The sequence below is a fragment of the Corvus hawaiiensis genome, chromosome 5, assembly GCF_020740725.1.
Source record: "Corvus hawaiiensis isolate bCorHaw1 chromosome 5, bCorHaw1.pri.cur, whole genome shotgun sequence".
NCBI classification, from domain to species: Eukaryota; Metazoa; Chordata; class Aves; order Passeriformes; family Corvidae; genus Corvus; species Corvus hawaiiensis.
In genome coordinates this window covers 48,646,892-48,668,185 of record NC_063217.1, presented here as the reverse complement: position 1 = coordinate 48,668,185, position 21,294 = coordinate 48,646,892, and the positions used below count along the sequence as shown (strand labels likewise).

The window sequence follows — 21,294 nt, the reverse complement described above, 5'->3', positions numbered from 1 at the left end:
ATTAATTACCACCATCACATAAAACTAGCATGATGCATACGCATATGTAAGAAATGTAAATCAAAACTGAACAGGCAACACTTGTTGTTAGCATTATTTAACTCTTAAGTGCTTGAATTTACAGCCCTTAGTATTCTTTAAAAGGCAGCAAGATGTATAATTATTTAATTAGCACAGTAAGACACACCATTTGTTAAGTACCAGGAACACACTGCTGATAGCTGAACTGCTCCCAACTGAACCAATGGATTTATGCTGCCATAAACAGCAAGAACAGGGAAAACCTGAACTAAGAAGTTGTTTCGGGTTTATTCTGTTCTATATCTGATCTCTGCGCTTAATTAAGAAATGTTATCAGACAGACACTGGGACCCATCTCAGTCCTACCAACCAATGTTACAAGGGAACTCTGCAAAGATTCCCCTGATCTCTCTTTCTGCTCCTCCTGGAATATCAAATACTCCCTTCCTCCAGTAGCTAATCTCTTTAAAACAGATTCTCATAAAGAAATGACACTGAGTGTATTTGCTCAGAAAACAAAGTTCTGTTCACCTACAGCCATTATAAAAAGTTAAATGCTCACTTTATGCTGAGAACAAGTACTTCACAGAAATACACCACCAAGAACAGACAGCACAGATTTGTTGCTGCTCCTGCTCCCCCTTCTTACACTTTTTTTTAGAAAGGCAGCTGAAGTGTAAAAGGCAGTGCTTCTGTGCCAGCGCTCCCAGCTGTAGGAAACAAAGGATTTGCAAACCACAGACTGAGCTTTTCTGGCCAGGGCCACTGCAGTGCAACGTTCAGACACTGCTGCTCTGGGCTGCAGTGCTGGGGCTCTGATGAAGACAGCAACACATCACTTTCCACTGCTTCTCCATCAATTTATGCTCTTCTTCTCCAAGGCAGGCACAAGCCATCCTACTTGCTGCTCCTCCACCGCAGGTAAGTTACTTCCTTCACTCACTTCAAACTATTGCCATGATGATAAAAACATGTAAACACCCTTTGTCTCCCTGGCCATTTGGTTTCCACAGAACACTCAAGGAAATGAAGAGGAAGGACCTTGGTGAAAATAGATGTAGAGAGGTGAACAAGAGTGCTGTCACAGACAGAGAACTCTTGTTTCCTATGTGTCCCTAGCTTTAACACCAGAGCACTTTCGTATGGAAAGAACATAAAGATGTCAAAAAGTGACTGACAAGGCTAGGTAATAAGAAATGAGAGAAATATAAACCAATCAATAGTCAAATCCTGTATAGATCTTCTAATAAAAAGAAACACCTTTCAGTTTGACACAACTTAGCTACCAGTAGTTGGATAAGTTTAGGGTTGGAGCTGCCACAAAATATTAAAAGATTCATGACTAATATAAAAATTTTCATGACAAGTACCACCCTTAAACCAAGCAAGCAACATGGAAAAGATAACTAGACTAAAAAAAACCAAAACCAAACCTAAAGATAACTGCAGATCAGGAATGGTAAATGATTACAATACTTTACACTTCTTGTAACACCACAACAAGGAACAAGAGCAGATAAGCAAAGCATAAAAACCAAATATGCCCCCCATTCAGTTCAAAATGGAGTTGAGGGCAACATTTAGCTTTCCTTTTACATTACTTTGATCATTTTTGAAAGGACAGACAGACTAGAGATAAGGTTTCTGGGAGAACCAGTTGACTGAGGATTGAAAAAAAAGCTGTTACTTTAATGATGCTGGTGTGTTACTGTACTCTGCTCGTATAGATCTCTTTCCAAATAAAAATACAGATACATTTTGTAACCAGAAAGGTTGTCTGTAAGGGACTTGTCAAAGCATGAAGTAGGCCAAAGAGCATTTTTAGAGCAAAAAAACTGTTTGTAGAATTCAGATGAACAAAATAACAGGAGCAACAATTTTCAAACAAGCCAGGAGTACAGATAACTTATAGTATGGTCACTGAGAATCAAAACAGCTCTCCAAGTCTTTGGTACAGCAGCTGCAACAGTGTATCTGAAAATGTTATTGCTTTGAATTCTTCATCCTAAGAAACCTTACAAAACACCATAAGCATTAATGCAACAATTTCTTAACAGAGATGAAACCTTTCACAGACAAGTCTTTCCTAGGTGGGTATGGACTCCTCTAAAAACAACAAAAGCACCCCCATCCTGACAACTGTCCACCTAGATAAAGGCTATATTACAACCTTAAGATATTTATAAGGCTTTCTTGCAAGCATCAGAAAGCCTGACACCCATAATTACTTCCCATTGGAAACGTTGGAAGTGTCTTTTCTCTTACAATATCTCTTGATACAAGTGTCTAAATTTGGTTAGATCTAAAAAGCTAATTTTAAGTGTAAGATATGAGCTTCAATTATTTCATAAGCACATATATTTGAGTGGTGACAAAGAAAGTTCTAGTACTACAACAGGCTACTATCAGTTTAATAACCTATTGACCAGCAGAACAGAGAACCCTCCTCACCGAGGCCACCCATTAGAACAATTGCTTTGCTGAGCAAAATCAAAATAATTCTTCCTTCCCCCTGATACTAAACAATACACAGACAGGTTTTAGCAAGTAATCTCTTTGGTCCAACCTTTTCTTCCAGGTGAAGAGACTCCAGCAGTTTTAAGCCATTGCAAAAGTTTGAGGGTTACACAATGCCACATGGGTCAGTTTTTCATAAGGCAACTGCAGATTCGAGTTCACTCTTACCATTTTTGACCGATGAGTTCCTTCTGAGCAGCAACACAGGCAGGAGACCTGTGAATCTGAGGCAGAAACCAAGAGCACATGTTCTTTATGTACCCTTTTCCTGCAGTGGTCTGAAAGCTGGTACTTCAGTTGTGGTCAGTGGGTTTGATTCTTCACCCCTGCAATAATGCATTTCCTGGCTCAACCCTACCGTCACACAGCTCCCTTTCCTTGCACCATCATACCACACGTGTGCCAGGATTCAGAGACAGTAGAAGTCAATGGCTTTGTAAGAATTGTAAATGAAATTTCATTTCCTTTTAAAGTCCAAGTCAAGAACCGCATATACTGAAAGATTTGTTTCACTATGGATTTAGTTTCCAGTTGAACTTGCACATTATTAAATCAGCATCACCACCTAGCACTACTTTATGAGATATTCTTGGGCAGGGGTGACAACTCACAAAAACAAGACTAAGCTTTCACTGCAGAAGCTCCCTTCTACTTTTAACCATCAGAAGTCAACAAAGTTTGACTGCAAACACGTTTAATATGAATACAAAATTCACATAGGATATACATTCTAGGGAACGTAACTGAGCTATTACAAGAGATTCTGACAGAACAAAAACATAAAGAAGGCTCTGTCAGGCCAAGAATTTAATGAGGAATGATTAAAAAGTTTGATTTACAGTTACATTGCAGTTGTTTTAAGCACTGAAAACTTTAAGAATGTCAGCTGAAAGGTGTTTGAACGTACAGTACATAAATCATACAATCCACACCATTGTAAATAACATATTTGAAGTATTTCATTTTACTTAATATAACATAAAGCAACATAACATGTGCAAATGAGGACTCCAATATACTGAATTTAAAATGTCTATGATAAAATTGACGTATAGTTTTACATTTAAGGACTACAGAAATTATGAAGAAATTAAAAATGTGTCCTCCATTTTACTCCCATTACTGAAGTATGCTTTTCAATTAAACAGAAAAACATACTGGCCCGATTATCTTTCAAAATCATACCTGTCCATGAAGTTTAACTAAAGCTTTAACTTGCTCTAAGTGTACAATGACACAGCATTTACACAGTCCTCTTCCCCTTGCTGGGAACTGACAAACTATTACATGAAAGGGTTCTTAGATTATGTACACTGGTGGAAAATATTATCTTATAAAAAGGCACATACCTGTGATTTAAGGCTAGTACGGTATTTGTTTCATAGACAAACATTTTAACTGAAATTAGTACATTTCATGGTTGGCCTCACTCAGCAAACCACTTGGTGCAAAGCAAAAACGTGTGCTCAGAAGCCTCAGACTGACAGTGATTCTTGCTTTAGTGTTTTTTGTTTGGTTTTTTGTAACCCTTTGATGGAAAGGTATATTTTTTAAAAAGGCATTTGCTGCAATTCCACTTGTCAATGAGCCATCTGCTATTGTTGCCTTATATGCAGATATCACATATAGGCCTTGTATTATTCATCTGCAAAATATTCTTTTAACTTTCTCCTTCTCTAAAAGTCATATGAAAATTACTAAAGATGTTTTCTATATTCATCTATAAAATACCAGATGTTGGTACAAATAATGTAAACCTCCATTTGGAAATATTTTGACTAGCCACCAAAATGACCAGAAATCACAAGTATTATTTGTCAGTGCAAATCTATAATAGTTTTGTTTCCCCTCCCTTTTTCCCTCCCCCATCCCAGTTACAGAAATAACCACCAACCTTTACATACAAAAGGAGTGCTCTATACTTGAAATTACAGAAATTACATTTGGTTACCTTAAAGTCACCCACTTTCCTATCAAATTCAATTTTACAGTATTATAAAAGGGGAAAAAATTTAAAGCTGTCCATTCAAGAATCACTACAACAGTGCTTCAACCCCAACCCTTAATTATTCTCAGATTTAAAGATTTTTAGGTTAACATTGGGTCCTCTTCTATGATCTGATTACTGTTCTTCAAGCCAGGACGGGGCATCTGCTCCAGGAGTTTTCAATTTGATGTGGAACTGTTTAAGTGTCTGTTCAAGCTGCTTTTGATTGCCAGCAAAGTACGCTGCAATGGCATTGTGGAACAGAACAAGCTGATTGTGCAATACCTTCACCTGCAGGCAAGGAGAGAGACATTAAGAGGAGGAGGCTGATGTTAACATCAATCAGAGGTCAGTTATAAAGAAATAGGTGTATTTCAGATGCTCAGACTTACTATAGATTTATTTAATAAAAGCTTAAAAATACAGATATGAAATGCAAATATGGAATTCTTTAACATTAAAGTGATTTACAGTTTTCATAAAGTATGTTTAACAGTCAATACCAACTCCGCATGCACAGAGCAAACACAATTCACTAAACAGCATAATGTTATCAAATATCAAACACTTGATTACAAGTACTTGATGCCTTGAAATCAGATGCCAAACCTCTAAGATACGTGCCTGCAGGCCAAATGGACCTCCCTGAAACAGTACATGACAAGGTCATTATCTGAGTACACAGTTCATGTATTTGCCACCCTTGCAGAGAGTTGCTGCTTTCCATCTCATGTATACCTAAATCAAATTAAACGGATGTATTTCTCCCAAAGATATTTCTTGCCCATCTCCTGTAACACAGGGTCATTTACAGCACTTTGTCAGTATCTTGACTAACATTTGTGCAAAGTAGTCATGAAACACACCTGTCAGAGCAGCAACCAAAACCTGGGGAGAAGAGCACAAGGGCAGCTGGAGTTTTTCTCTTCCAGCCTAGTCTATAGCCTGAGTGATGAAGTCAAAAGTCAAGGAAATGTTACGTTTCCATCCTAGCACACCAAGAAACGTGAAGTTGTGAATGGACAGCAGTATGCTGAAAGGCATCTGTCCAGTTTCTCCTGCAGCCAAAACTGGTCTTTTTTGTTCCTGAGTGTACTTTCAGCCCAGCACCACCTTACTCTTGTGTCAGACCCCAAATCCCCACAGTGATGGCCCTGTACCTGTTTCCAGCCTGGGTGTTGAGCCCAGCAGCAGGTAGCCAGTGTAGAAGGGAACAGAGGAACAAGGTGGCTGACTGAGCCCCAAGGGAAGAGGTGGGAGGTAACAGATTAAGCTTTCTCTACTCAAATTTTAGATCACTGCCTCATCTCTCAGCACAATCCACAAGAGACAAGTCTACTTCTGTCATGCTGGGAATCAAAACTGTCCTTGGGCCAGGTTTGGCCTATGCCTACCAGTGGGCCATGCCTATTTTAACAGGTTATTTGTTATTGGTTACTGTGCTTCTCTGAAATGCATGCAACTCAATACAGAAACACTTTATGGTCTTCATTTAACAAAACATCTCAAATTAAAGCCCCCCACCATTATATCTGACATGCTATGACACGTGAAGAGTGCACATTTACTCAGAAATGTAATAAACAAATTTTAAAAATACCTTGAGAAAAAAGGGCTGAGCACATGTGTATGCATCCATGCAGGAATATCTGAAAATTCTAACACAAAGCTAAAATTTCTGATTATATCCCATTTTTTTTAACTGAACATAGACGCATTGCAAACATTAAGTGATAACCTCTTCTTTGCTGGCCCAAATTTTCATCTAAGTTGCTCTGACAATTTGAAAACTGGTACACCTATGTTTTCTCCTTATGTTTCCCCTAATAATTCAGGCTAATTTATGCAAATACATGCCAAAACCCAGGCTTTTTGCCTCATTAACAGTGTAAAATGATATGTTATTCCACCAAAAGGCTCCCCAAGAAAATACATGAGATGTGTGAATGGTTAGAAAGGAATTCCCCATCATACCTTGAGATGATTTTCTTTTTCATTTACAATAGAATTTACAGAATTGATCACATACAGACATTTTAACATCTAGGAGAGACAGGATTTAGCTAACTACACTTGTTCAAACATAGTTCAAACTCTTTTTTGAGTCATAAAAGATGGCCTCTTCTTCAGTTTATGTGGGCAGACAGGTATACAAATACATGGATTTTTCATCTATAAAAATGTTCATTCCCAAAATATTACACTTTACAAGTGGAAAATGTCACAACAACATGAAGGCTTTGCTTTTAAAAGTTTAGATAGAAACTACAGTGCTTTTCTTGAGCAGATACTTTCATCATTGTCATGCAAGACTTCATGCAATCCAAGCCAGGAATTCTACAGAGAAGTACACTCACTATTATACCGTATTATTAAAATGCTATAAGAGTTTTACTCATACAGTTAATAGGAATTCAAATAAAACAGGGGTAATGAACCTCCCCTCCCAGCCCAAGTTCATCAGTCTGAGACTAAATTGGGTACTTTGTCAGGGTAGCTTTTAACATAAACCTTCTGTGAACTGCCCCAAAATTTTCTGATAATTTAAAAAATTCAGTCAGGCTTAGGCTCAAGTGTGTGCGTGTGCACACAGACACATACAGAGGTGGGAATTAACAGTGTAGAGGCAGATAATCTGGACTGAAATAATATGGTTTGCTTTGGAGGGATTTTTTGAACTACCAGAGCTACCTCACTGTATGAGGTTCTATCCCCTAGATCATTGTGGTATAAATTTTGTGATTGTTATCAAACTGGTTGCAGAGGTTCAAGGTGTTACAACTTCTGCTCTCCTCCTTCAGAAGCTGATTGCAAAGTGAATCCCAAAAGTGATGGTGGGATCTTCTTTTCCATTAGCTTCATTCAAGTAACTTTAAGATGAAGTTTTTCTAGAAAAAGACCACCCAAACTGTCTGACACTGTACAAAGAAGCTCTACTCTGAAGCAGCAGCCAGCAAAGAGAAAAAAGCTGTAAGACCTCAAAACACCTGATGTCCACAGGAAAACCACCGGCAACCACAGCTAAGGACTGGACAGCAAGTATTCACTTAAAACCAAATTCAAATTTACCCACTTTTCCCATGGAAGCATCTCACTTCAACTTGGGGAATGGGAAAGTATCTTACCCACTCCCATTTCCAGTCACTGATTCCAACTTCCACACTGTATTTCACCTTAGCCCTCTGTTGGCAAAACATTCATGCAGATAAGCAGTCAGTTGGATCAGGGAACAGATCTAGATTAAAATTAAGCAGACAACAATGTATCTGCTTTAACCTGGATCAGTTCCCCAATCTGATTCTCTACACAGCTGCAAAAACACTTTTACAAACACCAGAGAGAAGGCAGTGGGGGGAAGAGGGGGGATGAAGGGATCACATTTTTTTTGCAGCAAAGCCTTGAAACGATTGTCAGATTACAGCACTAAAGGCCAACTCTTGATCACCAAGCTGTAGCACCAATTCCAGGAAAGGAGTGTTTGAAGATTTGCCTTTCAATCAATGAATGCTAATGGTATGCTGCTAAAATACAGTTAAAATACAGGTTCCAGTGTGTGACTAACATGCCTGTCAAAAAGCCATCATGCTTTACGGCTGAACAATAGTTAAAATCTTTGCTCCTTGTTAATTAACTACATATACCTATTTGTTCCTAGTTATAAGCAGAGTAAGCACTCCATAATACAATTGACAAACATATCTCAAAACAGAACTGAACTTTGTGGATAAGCCTAAAAACCAGACACATCCCACACAGGAGACTTAAGTGTCATACACAGAAGATACTATAGGTTGGATTTGACTTTTCACGCGGATGCTCTTAGCATTTTAGTTTTTCCTAAATATTGTCCTCTTTCCCCACCTCCCGCTGAACATTGTATTTTCCGTGGCACAGTAAGTACATATTTCTTTACACCTCCTCATTCAGCCTGTTTCAGCCATCTCAACGACCAAAAAGACAACACCCTTTCAAGTCTTTCTGTGAGTCTGTACTTCCTCACAACCATCATAATCCTTTCTCCAAGCTATCTTAATTTTAAGGTACTTAGTCTAAACAGTTTCATCATCTGGGTCTCCACTGGATTGCAGAGTGCTTTCATTTGTAGAAGCAAGCATTTAAGAATCAAACTCCTGAAGTACAGCTCACAGAAGGGCAGTCAATTTTTTTCTCTACACAGAATGGTATTTGACATTTCTCAAGTGCATCCAAGAGTAACAGGGTTTTTTTCTCAAAATGACAACACCTTCTAAAACTGTTTTCAGAAATGACAGAAATCTTTCAGCTGAGAACAGGACACAATCCTTATTAAAAAAAAAATCTATTTGTAAGATACAGATTTTGAATGCAACTATTCTTACAGCCATTAGCAAATGCTACAAATTTCTATGGAACTCTTGTCAGCTGGGGATAGCACCAATAAAACTTTGTAACAACATTAAGAAAAATGAGTTGTAACTTCAAGATCAAATGCTGTAATAAAAGTCAATAGAAATCTTGTGTATCTTGGTTTTAGACAGAAACTTGCAATTCCAGCTTTACTGTAATGCAGCTCTCTGAACCTTCGAGGGCTTTTAATTGAAATACTAGCACAGAGAACAGGCACAAAGAGACTGCAACCATGCGATGCCTTTTCCCTATATAGGGAAAAGCTAGATAGGGCCAGCTAGATTATGGGTTCTTTGGTGACATTTGCAGCAACACAGACCAGCTGGAGCCCACCAGCCAGTTAAACTGGCTTTAGAGGTTCTTTCTAGCACCATTTACTAGGAACACACTGCTGATAGCTGAACTGCTCCCAACTGAACCAATGGATTTATGCTGCCATAAACAGCAAGAACAGGGAAAACCTGAACTAAGAAGTTGTTTCGGGTTTATTCTGTTCTATATCTGATCTCTGCGCTTAATTAAGAAATGTTATCAGACAGACACTGGGACCCATCTCAGTCCTACCAACCAATGTTACAAGGGAACTCTGCAAAGATTCCCCTGATCTCTCTTTCTGCTCCTCCTGGAATATCAAATACTCCCTTCCTCCAGTAGCTAATCTCTTTAAAACAGATTCTCATAAAGAAATGACACTGAGTGTATTTGCTCAGAAAACAAAGTTCTGTTCACCTACAGCCATTATAAAAAGTTAAATGCTCACTTTATGCTGAGAACAAGTACTTCACAGAAATACACCACCAAGAACAGACAGCACAGATTTGTTGCTGCTCCTGCTCCCCCTTCTTACACTTTTTTTTAGAAAGGCAGCTGAAGTGTAAAAGGCAGTGCTTCTGTGCCAGCGCTCCCAGCTGTAGGAAACAAAGGATTTGCAAACCACAGACTGAGCTTTTCTGGCCAGGGCCACTGCAGTGCAACGTTCAGACACTGCTGCTCTGGGCTGCAGTGCTGGGGCTCTGATGAAGACAGCAACACATCACTTTCCACTGCTTCTCCATCAATTTATGCTCTTCTTCTCCAAGGCAGGCACAAGCCATCCTACTTGCTGCTCCTCCACTGCAGGTAAGTTACTTCCTTCACTCACTTCAAACTATTGCCATGATGGCAAAATGTCATCTTACACAATAAATAGAAAAAAAATAAAGCTTACCTCAGAAAAGCTCTTAGCAGGTAATTATACTTAAGCCACTATTTAAGTGCAAAGGAAGTCCTTTCTGTAGCTCATTTGGGAACAAAATTACATGCACCCTTTAGTAAGAATTTTTACATCTCTAGTGTCAAAACTGAGAAATGTCAACTACTGATAAAAAGGCTTAAGCATGTGAGATTCCCTACTGTATTAATCTAAAAGGCAGGAAGGAAAAAACAATCTCTTTCAGAAACAATTTTAGGCTGTGACTGCTAACAGGATGCTTGGTCTAATTCAAGACTGTCACTAGGAAGACAACTTCTTCAGTGTTCCCTAAACCATCTAATTTAGTTTAAAAAAATTATGGAAACTTGTTTTGTACAAGATGGAAATAAAATGCTTTTGCTCTGAAGCCTTCCTATACATATAAACATAAATTGATCAGTGTATTATACAGATAATGGAAACCATGAGGAAGAAGGGTAAGTCCTATTTTAAACTAATTCAAACTTAAGCATCAGAATTCCTGTACAGAGATGAGCTGGAAGGATCAAACAATTTTAACAGAAGTACATTGTAGCGGTAGCAAAAACTTACTGAAAAATGAAAACAAAGGCAGGGAGAATGGGAAGACACCTTCAGTATATCTGTTTTCAACCTAGCATAGTTTTAAAACACAGCTCTTAGGAGCATTTTCTAATTTAAGAATCAGTATCAGCATTTAGATTAGACTTCAGCTTCTTCAAGAAAATTAATTTTAATATGGATTTTTTCAATCCTTTTATTTTCCAATTTTTTCAGCAAGAACCAGAAATAAAGTTAGGCCAACACCAATTTTTTAGTCACCTGATCATCTGATCCATCACAAAGCCAACTTTTGATGGCTATGTGATTCCAGACCAGGGAGTCCTAGTGCAGATGCCTTTATGAAGGAACAGTGCTCAGGAGCTATGTTTTAAGCGTGTACCATTATGGAAACCAAAATGTTTGCTTATTTTCTTGATTTTTTTTCTCTTATCATCTGTTGATGGTTCACATTTCTTCCCTGACCTCTATTTTTATTCTAAGAAGTGGATGCAACTGCATATGTGATAATATATTCAAAAATACAAAGTAATAATCCATTTTAATTGGTTTAGCTTGTCCCCATGATTTTTCCCTTAAATTTTCCTCCAAGGAACATGGTTTGCTATCGTTGTCATCTGGGGCCAGTCATGTATTCTTTGACAGACTATTTTTACCTGTGTTTAAATTTTTAAAATAAATTAATCAAGCCATATTGAAAATGTTAATCCACTAAGAGACCTGGATAAACTGACAACTATCTATCTATATTTTAATCACATTTTCCTTCCTCTGAAGACATGGGAAATACAGCCACACATGATTATAACTATCTCCCTTACCATGACTAGGAACAAAAATCAGATCTTGAAAGACCATACTTTTTACATCTAATTAGAGACAATTTAAAAGGACTCATTTATCACAGAACAATTTAAAGGTTGTTTTGTATGGCAGTTTTATTTTTGCCTGGTAGAATAAGAAGGGTAAGAATACCATCATTAAGAGGATATCAATGAAATGGTAGGGTTGAAATAAACACTTATAGAAAAAACCCCACCCTTCCAATCAACAGTTCAAGAGTCCTGTTTTAAATTAAGAAACTATAAGGGAATTAATTACAGAAAGTAGTACTTCTCAGTTCAAATTCTTAAAGTTTAATTTTGAAGAAGCCTCTTCATAGTTCTCTCGCTTTCATTGTGCATAACCTCCGTGACAGTGTTGCCAAACATGCATATTACTTTGAATATTAAATCAGTAATTATATGACTCATTTAACCATTAAATATGGTAAACTGGAAAAGTAATGCTTTTGCAAACTTGAAACCTCCTGTATCAACAAGAAATTTACTGCCATAATGTTTGCCATTTGTAGCTGGAGCAGCTTGCTTAGGGACTTCTAAAGCTGCCTGCTGTAAAAGGGTGTCCTCCAGTGATACAGCAAGAACTCAGAAAATTCAGCTTATTTTCTTTGCTTGCTCTACTTTTAAATGAATATCTATTTCAAGATGTAACAACTTAAAATATTTCTAGAAAGCAGTTAACTTCTAGAACAAAACTCCTAAACATAACATGAGAATTAGCAGCTTACCTTATTTTCTTCCAAAAATTTCAATTTGATAGATACGTCATTACGCATTTTGTCGTATTTCTCTTTATGCACTTGAAACAGTTGCTGTGATTGTTCAATCTTTGGCAGAGTGTTTGCATCACGAGGGCCAAGATTCAGCTCTTCCAGGTCTGTTCGATAAGCATCGTATTCAATCCTGAGAAGAAAGAGGAGAAGGGGGAAAAAAACAAAAAAAATCTAAGGGTAGCGTCTCAAAACTGACCTCACAATTAAGTACAGAAAAAATTTTAAAAACTGGTTAAGTATTTTTTCTCCCTGCTCCTATTTACCAAACAAGCCCACTCTGAAGCACATGTATAAAACTGCCTCAACAAGCACCCTCCCTTTTCTGTTTCTGCCTCGGTCACATGCTCTCAGCCCTCTGTTTTGTACAGGCTTCAGTAGTCAGAGCTTTTCCTGGGACATCTCAACCTACTAACCCAGAAAAAGGTAGCAAATATTTTTCAGGTCATTCTTCTGCTGTTGAATCAGTTCAATGGAGAGCTTGTGTTAAGAGTAAGAGACACATCAAGAGCATGACACCCCCTTTAAGCAGATGTTTGAGGAACAGGTCACTTATACCAAACTCTGACCTAAAGCACTTTCAGCATGCTCCACGCTTCTCCATATGCATTAACTGGACAGTTTCATAACTCTTCCACAACACTTTTCTGAGAACTTGTCTGTCCTATGGAAAAAACAGACTGCAAAAAGATGGTGCAGCCCTGCCCAAAGCATTACTCTTCCTTCCACAGTTTTCTGTAGCTGTCAAATGATGGAACCTAGCATATCCACCAATTTTAATGCGACAAACAACACTATTTCTGGCCTTTTAAACATGCTTTCTCACAAACATTTCTTAAACTGGAAACAAATGAGGATTAAAAACCGGTTATAAAACACAGTTTTCAGTTGATATAACTGCTCAAAAATAAAATACAACCTTTTCAGAGGTAAGAGGAATAATATTCACAGGGCTCTTCCTGATTCTCATTGCCACTATAATTGAGGATTTATATGTAATTTATGGCTTAATTCCAAAAAGGAAACTATTAAACTAATAGAGAGCGGATAAAAGATGGGAACAGATGAACACTGAAGCGCAACTAGGGACAGGAAAGAAGAGGCACAGAAATAAATGCAACCTATTTTCACAGTGCAAAATGACGAACCGGCCCTGTCAGTGAAGAACCTTCGTAATTTATTTGCCTTATTAAAATGGCAAAGTATTTGATTTCTTTAGTGAACAGAAAGAGAAAGCAATGAAGGTATTTCAGGAGGGAAGAACCATATATAGAAAATGACTGACAAAAACAACTGCAGCAGATGTATTTTGCACAAATTTTCAAGGGGATACCTGGAAAATGTATGAACAAATTCTTTTTTTTTTTTTTAACATGCCAAAAATAAAGCAATACCTTATCTACACATTAATTCTGCCTTTCATGCCTTTGAAAGTTTACCTAAATATCAAAACAATAACTTACTATTTTGCTTAAAAATAAGCACTAGAACAGAACAATTAAAAAAGAGAGGGAAAGAACTTCAAAACTCAAGCAGTTTGCACTTTCTGACCTAAAAAAATCCACAGAATCACAAAAAATTATGTGCATGAACTACATCCTTTGTCAAATTAAAAGAAATTGTGAAAGAAAGTCAGAATGGAACCACTCATCAGAAATAACTACAAGTTCCTGGCAGGAAAAAGGAATCCAGCTTTAAAGTGCTATGCCACATCTAAAAGTAACCTTCTCCAGGGTAGGAAAGCCATTCCTCGCTCACTGAGAAAGTCCGGTTTTATTTTCCCCTTTCTGACCAAGCCTGCAACTTCTGCATAAAAACTGAAGTGTGAATTGCAGGCACTGTTCATCAACAGAGGCACAAGAGTAAATGTCTTTCAGTCACAGAGATTATTTTACCTATTGCAATGCAGCTGGATAGAAGGGCTAATCTTCCACTGTCACGCTACCTTAGAAAGCTACCTTAATCTAGCACGCGGGAAATGCCAGCTATAATTACTCCTACAGCTAACAAGTAAAATTCAGTCTACAAGGGAACATGTACAAAACATTTGAAGATCTGTGCAATCAGTTATAGTTAAACGGAAACCCTCATTAGATGAGAGCTGTGTTACAAGGTTTTTATCTGACAGGTTAGTCACTCAAATACACAGCCTAAGCTGCTACAGAGTCTGCTTCCCAAGAATTAATTCATAATGAAAAGAGCTAGACACAGGATAGCTACCTGGCACTTTCATACTGTTTCACAGTCAACAACGTATCCTCAATTGTTTTATTTACCAGTGTATTCACGCTGGCAATAAAAAAGTTAATAGCCCCGAGAAGGGTTTCTCCATTTTTGGCTAGAAGTTTCTGCGTATCTGCATTGTAGCCAAACTCCTCCTATAAACAAAGAACAGAGAAAACAAAAGCTGTAGATCAATTGAAATCATAACATTCATCAGCAAATACATAAAAAAATGCAAACACAGATGTGGCAGTTCTTTCACTTCTGTTTGGGTATGATTATGATTAAACCAATATGACTTTGATACCATATTCAGTTCACAGTTCTTATGAAATCTCTCCACCATCAGTAAAACATGGTTTAGATTTTGTTACCACACATGATGTTAAATCCTATTTTATAATGTGATTTTTCTGCACTCTGGTATCTTGAATGTTACTTAAAAGTAAGTGCTAATGCAATCTTCGCATTGTCATTCAGCAGGGTTTTAATCCAGCATCTCTCGTGGTTGTCTAGGTAATGCTTTAATACGAACAGAGACACCACTACATTAAATACAGTAATGTAACTAAATGCACAAGGGCACACAGCATTAATTAGCTATTAAGTTTTATTCTTACATTCTGGAAAGGAGCACTGCAAAAAAACCCCCAGCATCTATCACGGTTTAATAGGCTGTAAATAATTGAAGAGCAGAGCATTATAATGAATAACAAATAAAAATATTAATGTAGCTCATACATAAATTTCAAAGGGACAAGGGCAAAATTATTTCCAAGGCATTTCAGCCACATTTAGATATATGTTTGTCCATGTCTCTTTGTTAACAGCAGTGTAGACTGACCAAAGCTGCAAAGATTTTCCTAATGCATGGATGCCAAATGAATCCAATTATTATATCTATGTCATCCATATGGCATCTCCGTATTCTACAGATGGGAGTTCTCACAAAAGAGTACAATCTCTGGTTGTAATGACTGTAAAACATACTAGGTTTGTATTTGGAACTTGGGCCTTCTTAGAGCTTGCACACTGCCAACAACTGATTCAGAAGTGCTGTATTCTCCCAGTCTCCTTTCATCTGTCTAGAAAATGAACACCAGAGCCAAATGATATTTCATGTTAACAAGTTCACGACAGTAAGGGTAATGCATAATGGGCAACGGTAAGACAAGAATCCTCTAGAAAAGAGGGTGCAGTGGAAGTGAGCAACTGAAGGAGAAGAAAAAAGAAAGAGAACTTAGGGCAAGTTTTCATGAGCTAAGCCCTGTAAACACTGCTAAAGATCTGTCATCTTTGCTTTGTACAGCTGCTTTGGGCAGCAAAAGCAGTTGGCTAAATTGCTACAGATTTTGCTGGGAAAAAACCCCAAAACAGTATTTTCCAGCTGGCTTTGCTCTAACATTGCCGGCTACACAGCTAACATGAGTGCTAGCACAGAGAAGAAATAGCAGCATGCTGGCAAAGACAACAGCAGCAGGACTGCCCCTTGCAGCAGCTTAGTCTCATCTCTTTTTCCTTCTGCAGGCAAGACTGCAATTAGTTTTCCAGCTGGTCCTCTCACTCAGATCATCCCAAATGAACAACACTACCACTTCAAAGGGGGAGGTACGAAGGATGGGACTGCAGCGGCCTGCAGTACTAAGGAACGCGCTAACCAACAACCGTGTCCTTCCAACGGCTCAGTTTCATACACACTTTTGAGCTTTGTCCATGACCTCTGCAGATTATCTCTTATGAAACACATAGGAAATCCTTTCTGTACCAAGAGTCTACGCTCATTTCACACCTTATGCTCAGGTCAATTAAAATTTGGATTCATCTGCCTATATAATTAGAGGCACATGAGCCTGGAACTAGGAGTTACCTTTGTATCCAAAAGAGAAACAGCAACCCATTCACATTAAGTAATACCTCACCAGATACCACATTAAAATTTCGTTTTGTTATCATGTATAAAAGAAGAAGTATTACCTTGAGACTTGGAGTTTTTTTAAATTTTATTTAAGCTTATATACTGTTATCACATTAAAGACTAACTATTCAGAAATTTTACTTTTAGTCCTGCACAAGTTTTAGAGGCAACAATCCAAATATCCAAAAGTAGGCCAGGCTACAGATGATAATACACTGCAGATTAAACAGAGGGAAAATGCAAAGAGGAAAGAGACAAACACCAGGAAAGTCTCCAAGAGGCAAAGGTCAGATAACTTTTATTACAGCAGCAGAAACCTTTATTTGATTTTCATCAACAGCCCCATTCAATAATCTACACGAGGTGAATGACGGAAACAAATTCCAGACCAATACAAGACGTTGAAAGAACCTGGAAGATCAGTATTCCCATTAGAAGTTACAAGCTAATCATGGGAAAAAACCCAAGATTCACTAAATGAGCATGATGCCAGATTCCATCCAAGTTTTGGAAGAAACACCAAGCTTCAGCACATACTTCGTAACAACCACTAAGTTCTGCCACAAACCACATGCCCATATTTGTGTCAAGAATAAACTGATTATTAAAAGCTTCTTTTAGCAGATCATTTTATTTCTTAGCTGCTAGAAGTGTGCTACATTCACAGATTTTCATCTGTCAGACTAATATTAAAAATTCCTTCACATCAGTGTAGGAGTTTTAAATTTTTTCAGCTAGCTGTCACTTGAAGTTCCTCTGTGCAAGCATGAACTCCACCTACTCCCTTAAAACTCAATGGGAAAAGAGAATTATGAAAAGACAGATGTTTTTAAAATCACAAAGATAATTTGAGCTGTTTCAGCAGCTATGTTTTAGGGAATCATTAAGCCATTTAATACTGGTTTTCCAAAGGATCAAATTGTTTTAACTTTGCAAATGCAGCACAAGCAATGTAGAAGCAAGTCAGCTACTACACTCTGTAAGCAACATCCAAGTTCTCTCTCTTTACAGCAAACAGCTTTACTACTGGCAACAGAAAGTGCCAGTACTACGTAGACTTCTAAACCATGGAATCATAACAACCCAGATATCTCAAGACTGCCTCTCTTGCTCAGCAACTCCAGACAACATAAGAATACAGATTAGTCTTATTAGTAGGAAAATTCTGATTAAGAAAGGACTTTGAGATCAAATCTCAATGCTTAAACATGCTACAGAAAAATAATTTACTCACATTCAATGTGCACAAGTGAAGTAATGTGCCCTAATCTACTTACTCCCAGGCACATTCCCCAAAGACATCTTGTAATTGAAATGACGTAACACTCTGGAACACTTTGATGACATTTCATTAGAAGCAAACTTAATAGTAAAATGCATCTTCTCTGCAAAGCATAATTGCCAGTTCTTGAGTTCAACCATCAACTAGAGGCTAACATTTAAGAAACAATAAAGAACTACAGTAATTTCAGTCATTTCCTATAGTTTTAAGTGAATAACATAAGCTTTCAACACAAAGAGCATGTAATATATTGTTAACTACAATGTTTGTAAAAGTAGAGGCTAACAAGTAGATACCCTGCACGAGTCAATTCGGCTTATCTTAATCTCTGCCACTATGTTTTTACATTGTAGAAGTCTTACATGAAGTTCCAATGATTTCAAACTCAGGTCAGCAAACGCATCTCCAAGTTGCCTTTGGGTATGTACCATCTGGAAGAGCTGCGTGGACAGTGTCTGTGCCAGTCTCAAGATATTTTCATATTTTTTTTTGTTATCTCTCAATATATCTATCTGAGCTTCTAGTTCCAAGTCTACTGTTCTTGAGCCACGACCCAGTTTTTCAGAGATGATCTGACGTGTACACTGCAGAAAAAAAAGTAAATTATAAAGATTCAAGTATATTCAAGACAACACAGCATACACCCATTTTCAGCTTCAAGGGACATATAATTACACACAATTCTTTCACAACCACCCCTCCCAATATAAGTTTGCACAACAAACTGAAAAAACAACACAGTCTTCAGAAGTTTATCAGGACTCAGCAAGAACAGTTGGACAAGTCTCAACTCCTACTAAGATGAATATTCGAGTTAGCAAATCAAGAGCATAACTAATTGTTTCTCAAGTAAAAGAACACTTATCTCTTTATAGGTTTGGTGAATCTCATTAAGTTAAAAGAAGCATTTTAGCGCACTGCATTTAAAAGTCAGTTAATAGGAGCATTACTATTCTGCATAAAAATGTCTAGTTAGTAATTTTCTGGGCTTTGTCTACCAATCATCCTATTCCAGAACATCCATGTTGCATTTTCCAAAAATGTTCTTTTTGAGGTTTTTCTTAGGGGTTAAGTAAGAAGGTGGTGGTTTTCAGCATGTTTTTCTAAATCTGACTAGAAAACTGGGAACTCCTACTGAGAAATATGCAAAAGTATTAAAATGCACTTATTATTTATACATCTATAAAACAGAGACGATTTACTCAGACTATTTCTTTTCTGTCATAAGTCAAATTCTTAGTAGATTTGCCGTTCATTAACACACTGAGCAGGAAATCTGCTCTTACAAGGCTGTAGACACTTTCACCCAGCCTATGGCTCTGACAGAGGGGGCTGCTACCACGTTCCACTGATCCTTGACACCTTGTCTGCCAGCAATTCGAGCCCAACTTGGCAGTGAGCCTCACAAGATGCACATTGGGATTTCCCTTGACTGAGACACAGGAGAAGCCATTTGCAAAGCAGATGTGTAGCAAAGCTATACTATTGCTCTATGGAAAGCAGAATTATTTACTGCTGTAGTAAGTTACTTGAAGTTAATCTGTGGTTGTCCCAATGGGTGAAGGGATAACCAACTTAGACATATGAAAAATTACTGATGGAAACAAATGTTACAAGGAAATTAAGTTACTCATCAAGGCCACAACTACTCTGAAAGGAGTTAACCTAAGCACAAAGCTGCTATTTTTATCTTTTTTGTGAAATAATGCCCAAGTTTATCTTATACTCCCCAAATACACTACAGCACTGGATTTTCCAATTCAAGGACTCCCCAAATACACTTTCCCAGGGTTTCCCAATTCAAGGACTTTAGTTTAATCCTGCCTTTACTCGTGTCCAAAGGAGATGCACATTCAACCTCCTGGAACTTCCATGTCCTTTCTAAATGATGAACACAGGAAAGAGTCAAGAATGATCATAGAGAACAAGCTGGTCATTACTCATAAGGTTTAGGTTGGAAGGTACAGATTATTTGGGCTACTTCGTTAGATTCAAGTAATTCACAAGAAAAAGCACAGCTAAGTCTAGGTGACATTTGTCTGTCAAGCATCAGAAATTTGGGCAAGCATAACAATTCACAACCTAGAATATAACTTTACTACCAAACTCTCCAAGAGAAATTGCAAAATACAGCTTAGCAATGAGTGTGCTCAGAGCATAAATAAGTCTTTCATTAGGAACTATGAAAGTGATGGTCAAATTTTGGCTATTTTCCAAAAGAGCTGACACACACACACAGACAAATCCCCAAGGAAATGCAAGAGAAAAATGTGAATCATGGAAAACAAAATTTTTGAAAGCAAGAATAAATTACAAATGAAGGGATTATTTTCAGCCAAAGGGTATTTGCTTCAGAAGTTACAGCAAAACACCTAAAAAAGCCCAGCATTGACAAGTGAGGAAAACCCAGTAACTGGAAAGACTTACACTGCATACTTTGTTAAACTCAGATGTAGCAAAAGATAAAGAAGATGCCCCAATCTATTTTGATTTACTCCAGTTCTACGTGGACTAGTACAAGCACACAAGTTGCTCTATATTCTCACTAGCAAACAAAGAAGAATCCACTCATTAATTTCATCATGCTTTGTTCTAAGAGTATCTATAAAGGAAACTGTCATGAATAAGACCATGGTACTCAAAAACAAGTCACCCAATGCAAAGTTTAAGAAAAACAACTCAGAGAAAAAAAGTTACCAAAATACATTTAAGAGAACTATGTTTTAAATTGCATGTTAAAGATAAACAGAGGCATTACTGGACATGTCTCAGAAATAAATGTTCCACTAGTAGCCCAGTGTTAAGAGAGATTTGTAAAACAGGTCTGCCTTTTTTCCCCCCTCAAAGTTGAAGAAGTTGTATGAAAAACAAGAAGATAAGCTTGTGAGAATTGCTGAAAGTCAAGAAGAGTAATGACTTTCTTGTGCCTAAATGTTTTTGCTAGACTGAAAACCTCTTTCTCATCCAAAGGGGAAGGCAGGGGCTGAAGAAAGAACAGAAAAAGATCTTGTCACTAGACTATGGAAAAAAGGGCAATTTCTTTCCATGCTAACTCACTAACTAGGGAGCATACGACTGGCAAATGTGAAGGGGGATGGTAGTTGCAAAGGCATTTATATATGGGAATGACTTCTGAACATATCCAATAATTTAGATTTCTCAACCCCTGATACAGACACCATGGCACAAGAACTACTCATGTCAGATTCCTAAAGAACTTCCCAACCACAGATTTCACCACTAACTCCACTTGTAGATTAATGTCTAGTACATCGATACCAGGGATTTTAAGTTCAGAAGGATTCAAGTGCTGACCATTTACTCCTTCTCCTTATTTCTGCATCTTCTAATCTATGAACAGTTAGCTATTATGAGATAAGGAGGACACTTCTTCCCATGATCTTTCTGATGGGAACCAAAGCAAGCCAGTATTTCCACAAATTTAAACACTGTCCTTAACCATATTAAGTATGTTTTTTGTACATAGCCTACTAAACAAATGTATGGCATCTCCAGGTACATTTGCATAATACTCCATCAACTCAAAATGAACTTTTAAGTTCTCTGAATGATCTTATAT

At 37.5% G+C, this 21,294-nt stretch overlaps 1 protein-coding gene and 1 long non-coding RNA gene across 7 annotated transcripts in view; one reads left to right on the top strand and one right to left on the bottom strand.

The window, feature by feature from the left end:
• Nucleotides 1-763: 763 nt before the first annotated feature.
• On the top strand, nucleotides 764-17,047 carry LOC125325843. 2 transcript variants are annotated; one of them, XR_007203572.1, is made up of 2 exons: nucleotides 764-942; nucleotides 16,045-17,047. It is a non-coding gene; the product is annotated as an uncharacterized LOC125325843 (long non-coding RNA). The 2 variants fall into 2 exon arrangements; XR_007203573.1 differs by lacking the exon at nucleotides 764-942 and adding an exon at nucleotides 9,852-10,030.
• Nucleotides 3,216-21,294, bottom strand: part of ARFIP1 (ADP ribosylation factor interacting protein 1) — a 41,268-nt gene continuing 23,189 nt past the window's right edge. For all 5 annotated transcript variants that reach the window (XM_048303339.1, XM_048303340.1, XM_048303343.1 and 2 more), the window contains 4 exons: nucleotides 18,077-18,298; nucleotides 14,515-14,672; nucleotides 12,253-12,427; nucleotides 3,216-4,816 (listed from right to left, as the gene is read on the bottom strand). In XM_048303339.1, the coding sequence (XP_048159296.1) occupies nucleotides 4,661-4,816; nucleotides 12,253-12,427; nucleotides 14,515-14,672; nucleotides 18,077-18,298 (711 nt within the window). In that variant the 3' untranslated portion in view covers nucleotides 3,216-4,660. The remainder of the gene's footprint in view (nucleotides 4,817-12,252; nucleotides 12,428-14,514; nucleotides 14,673-18,076; nucleotides 18,299-21,294) is intronic.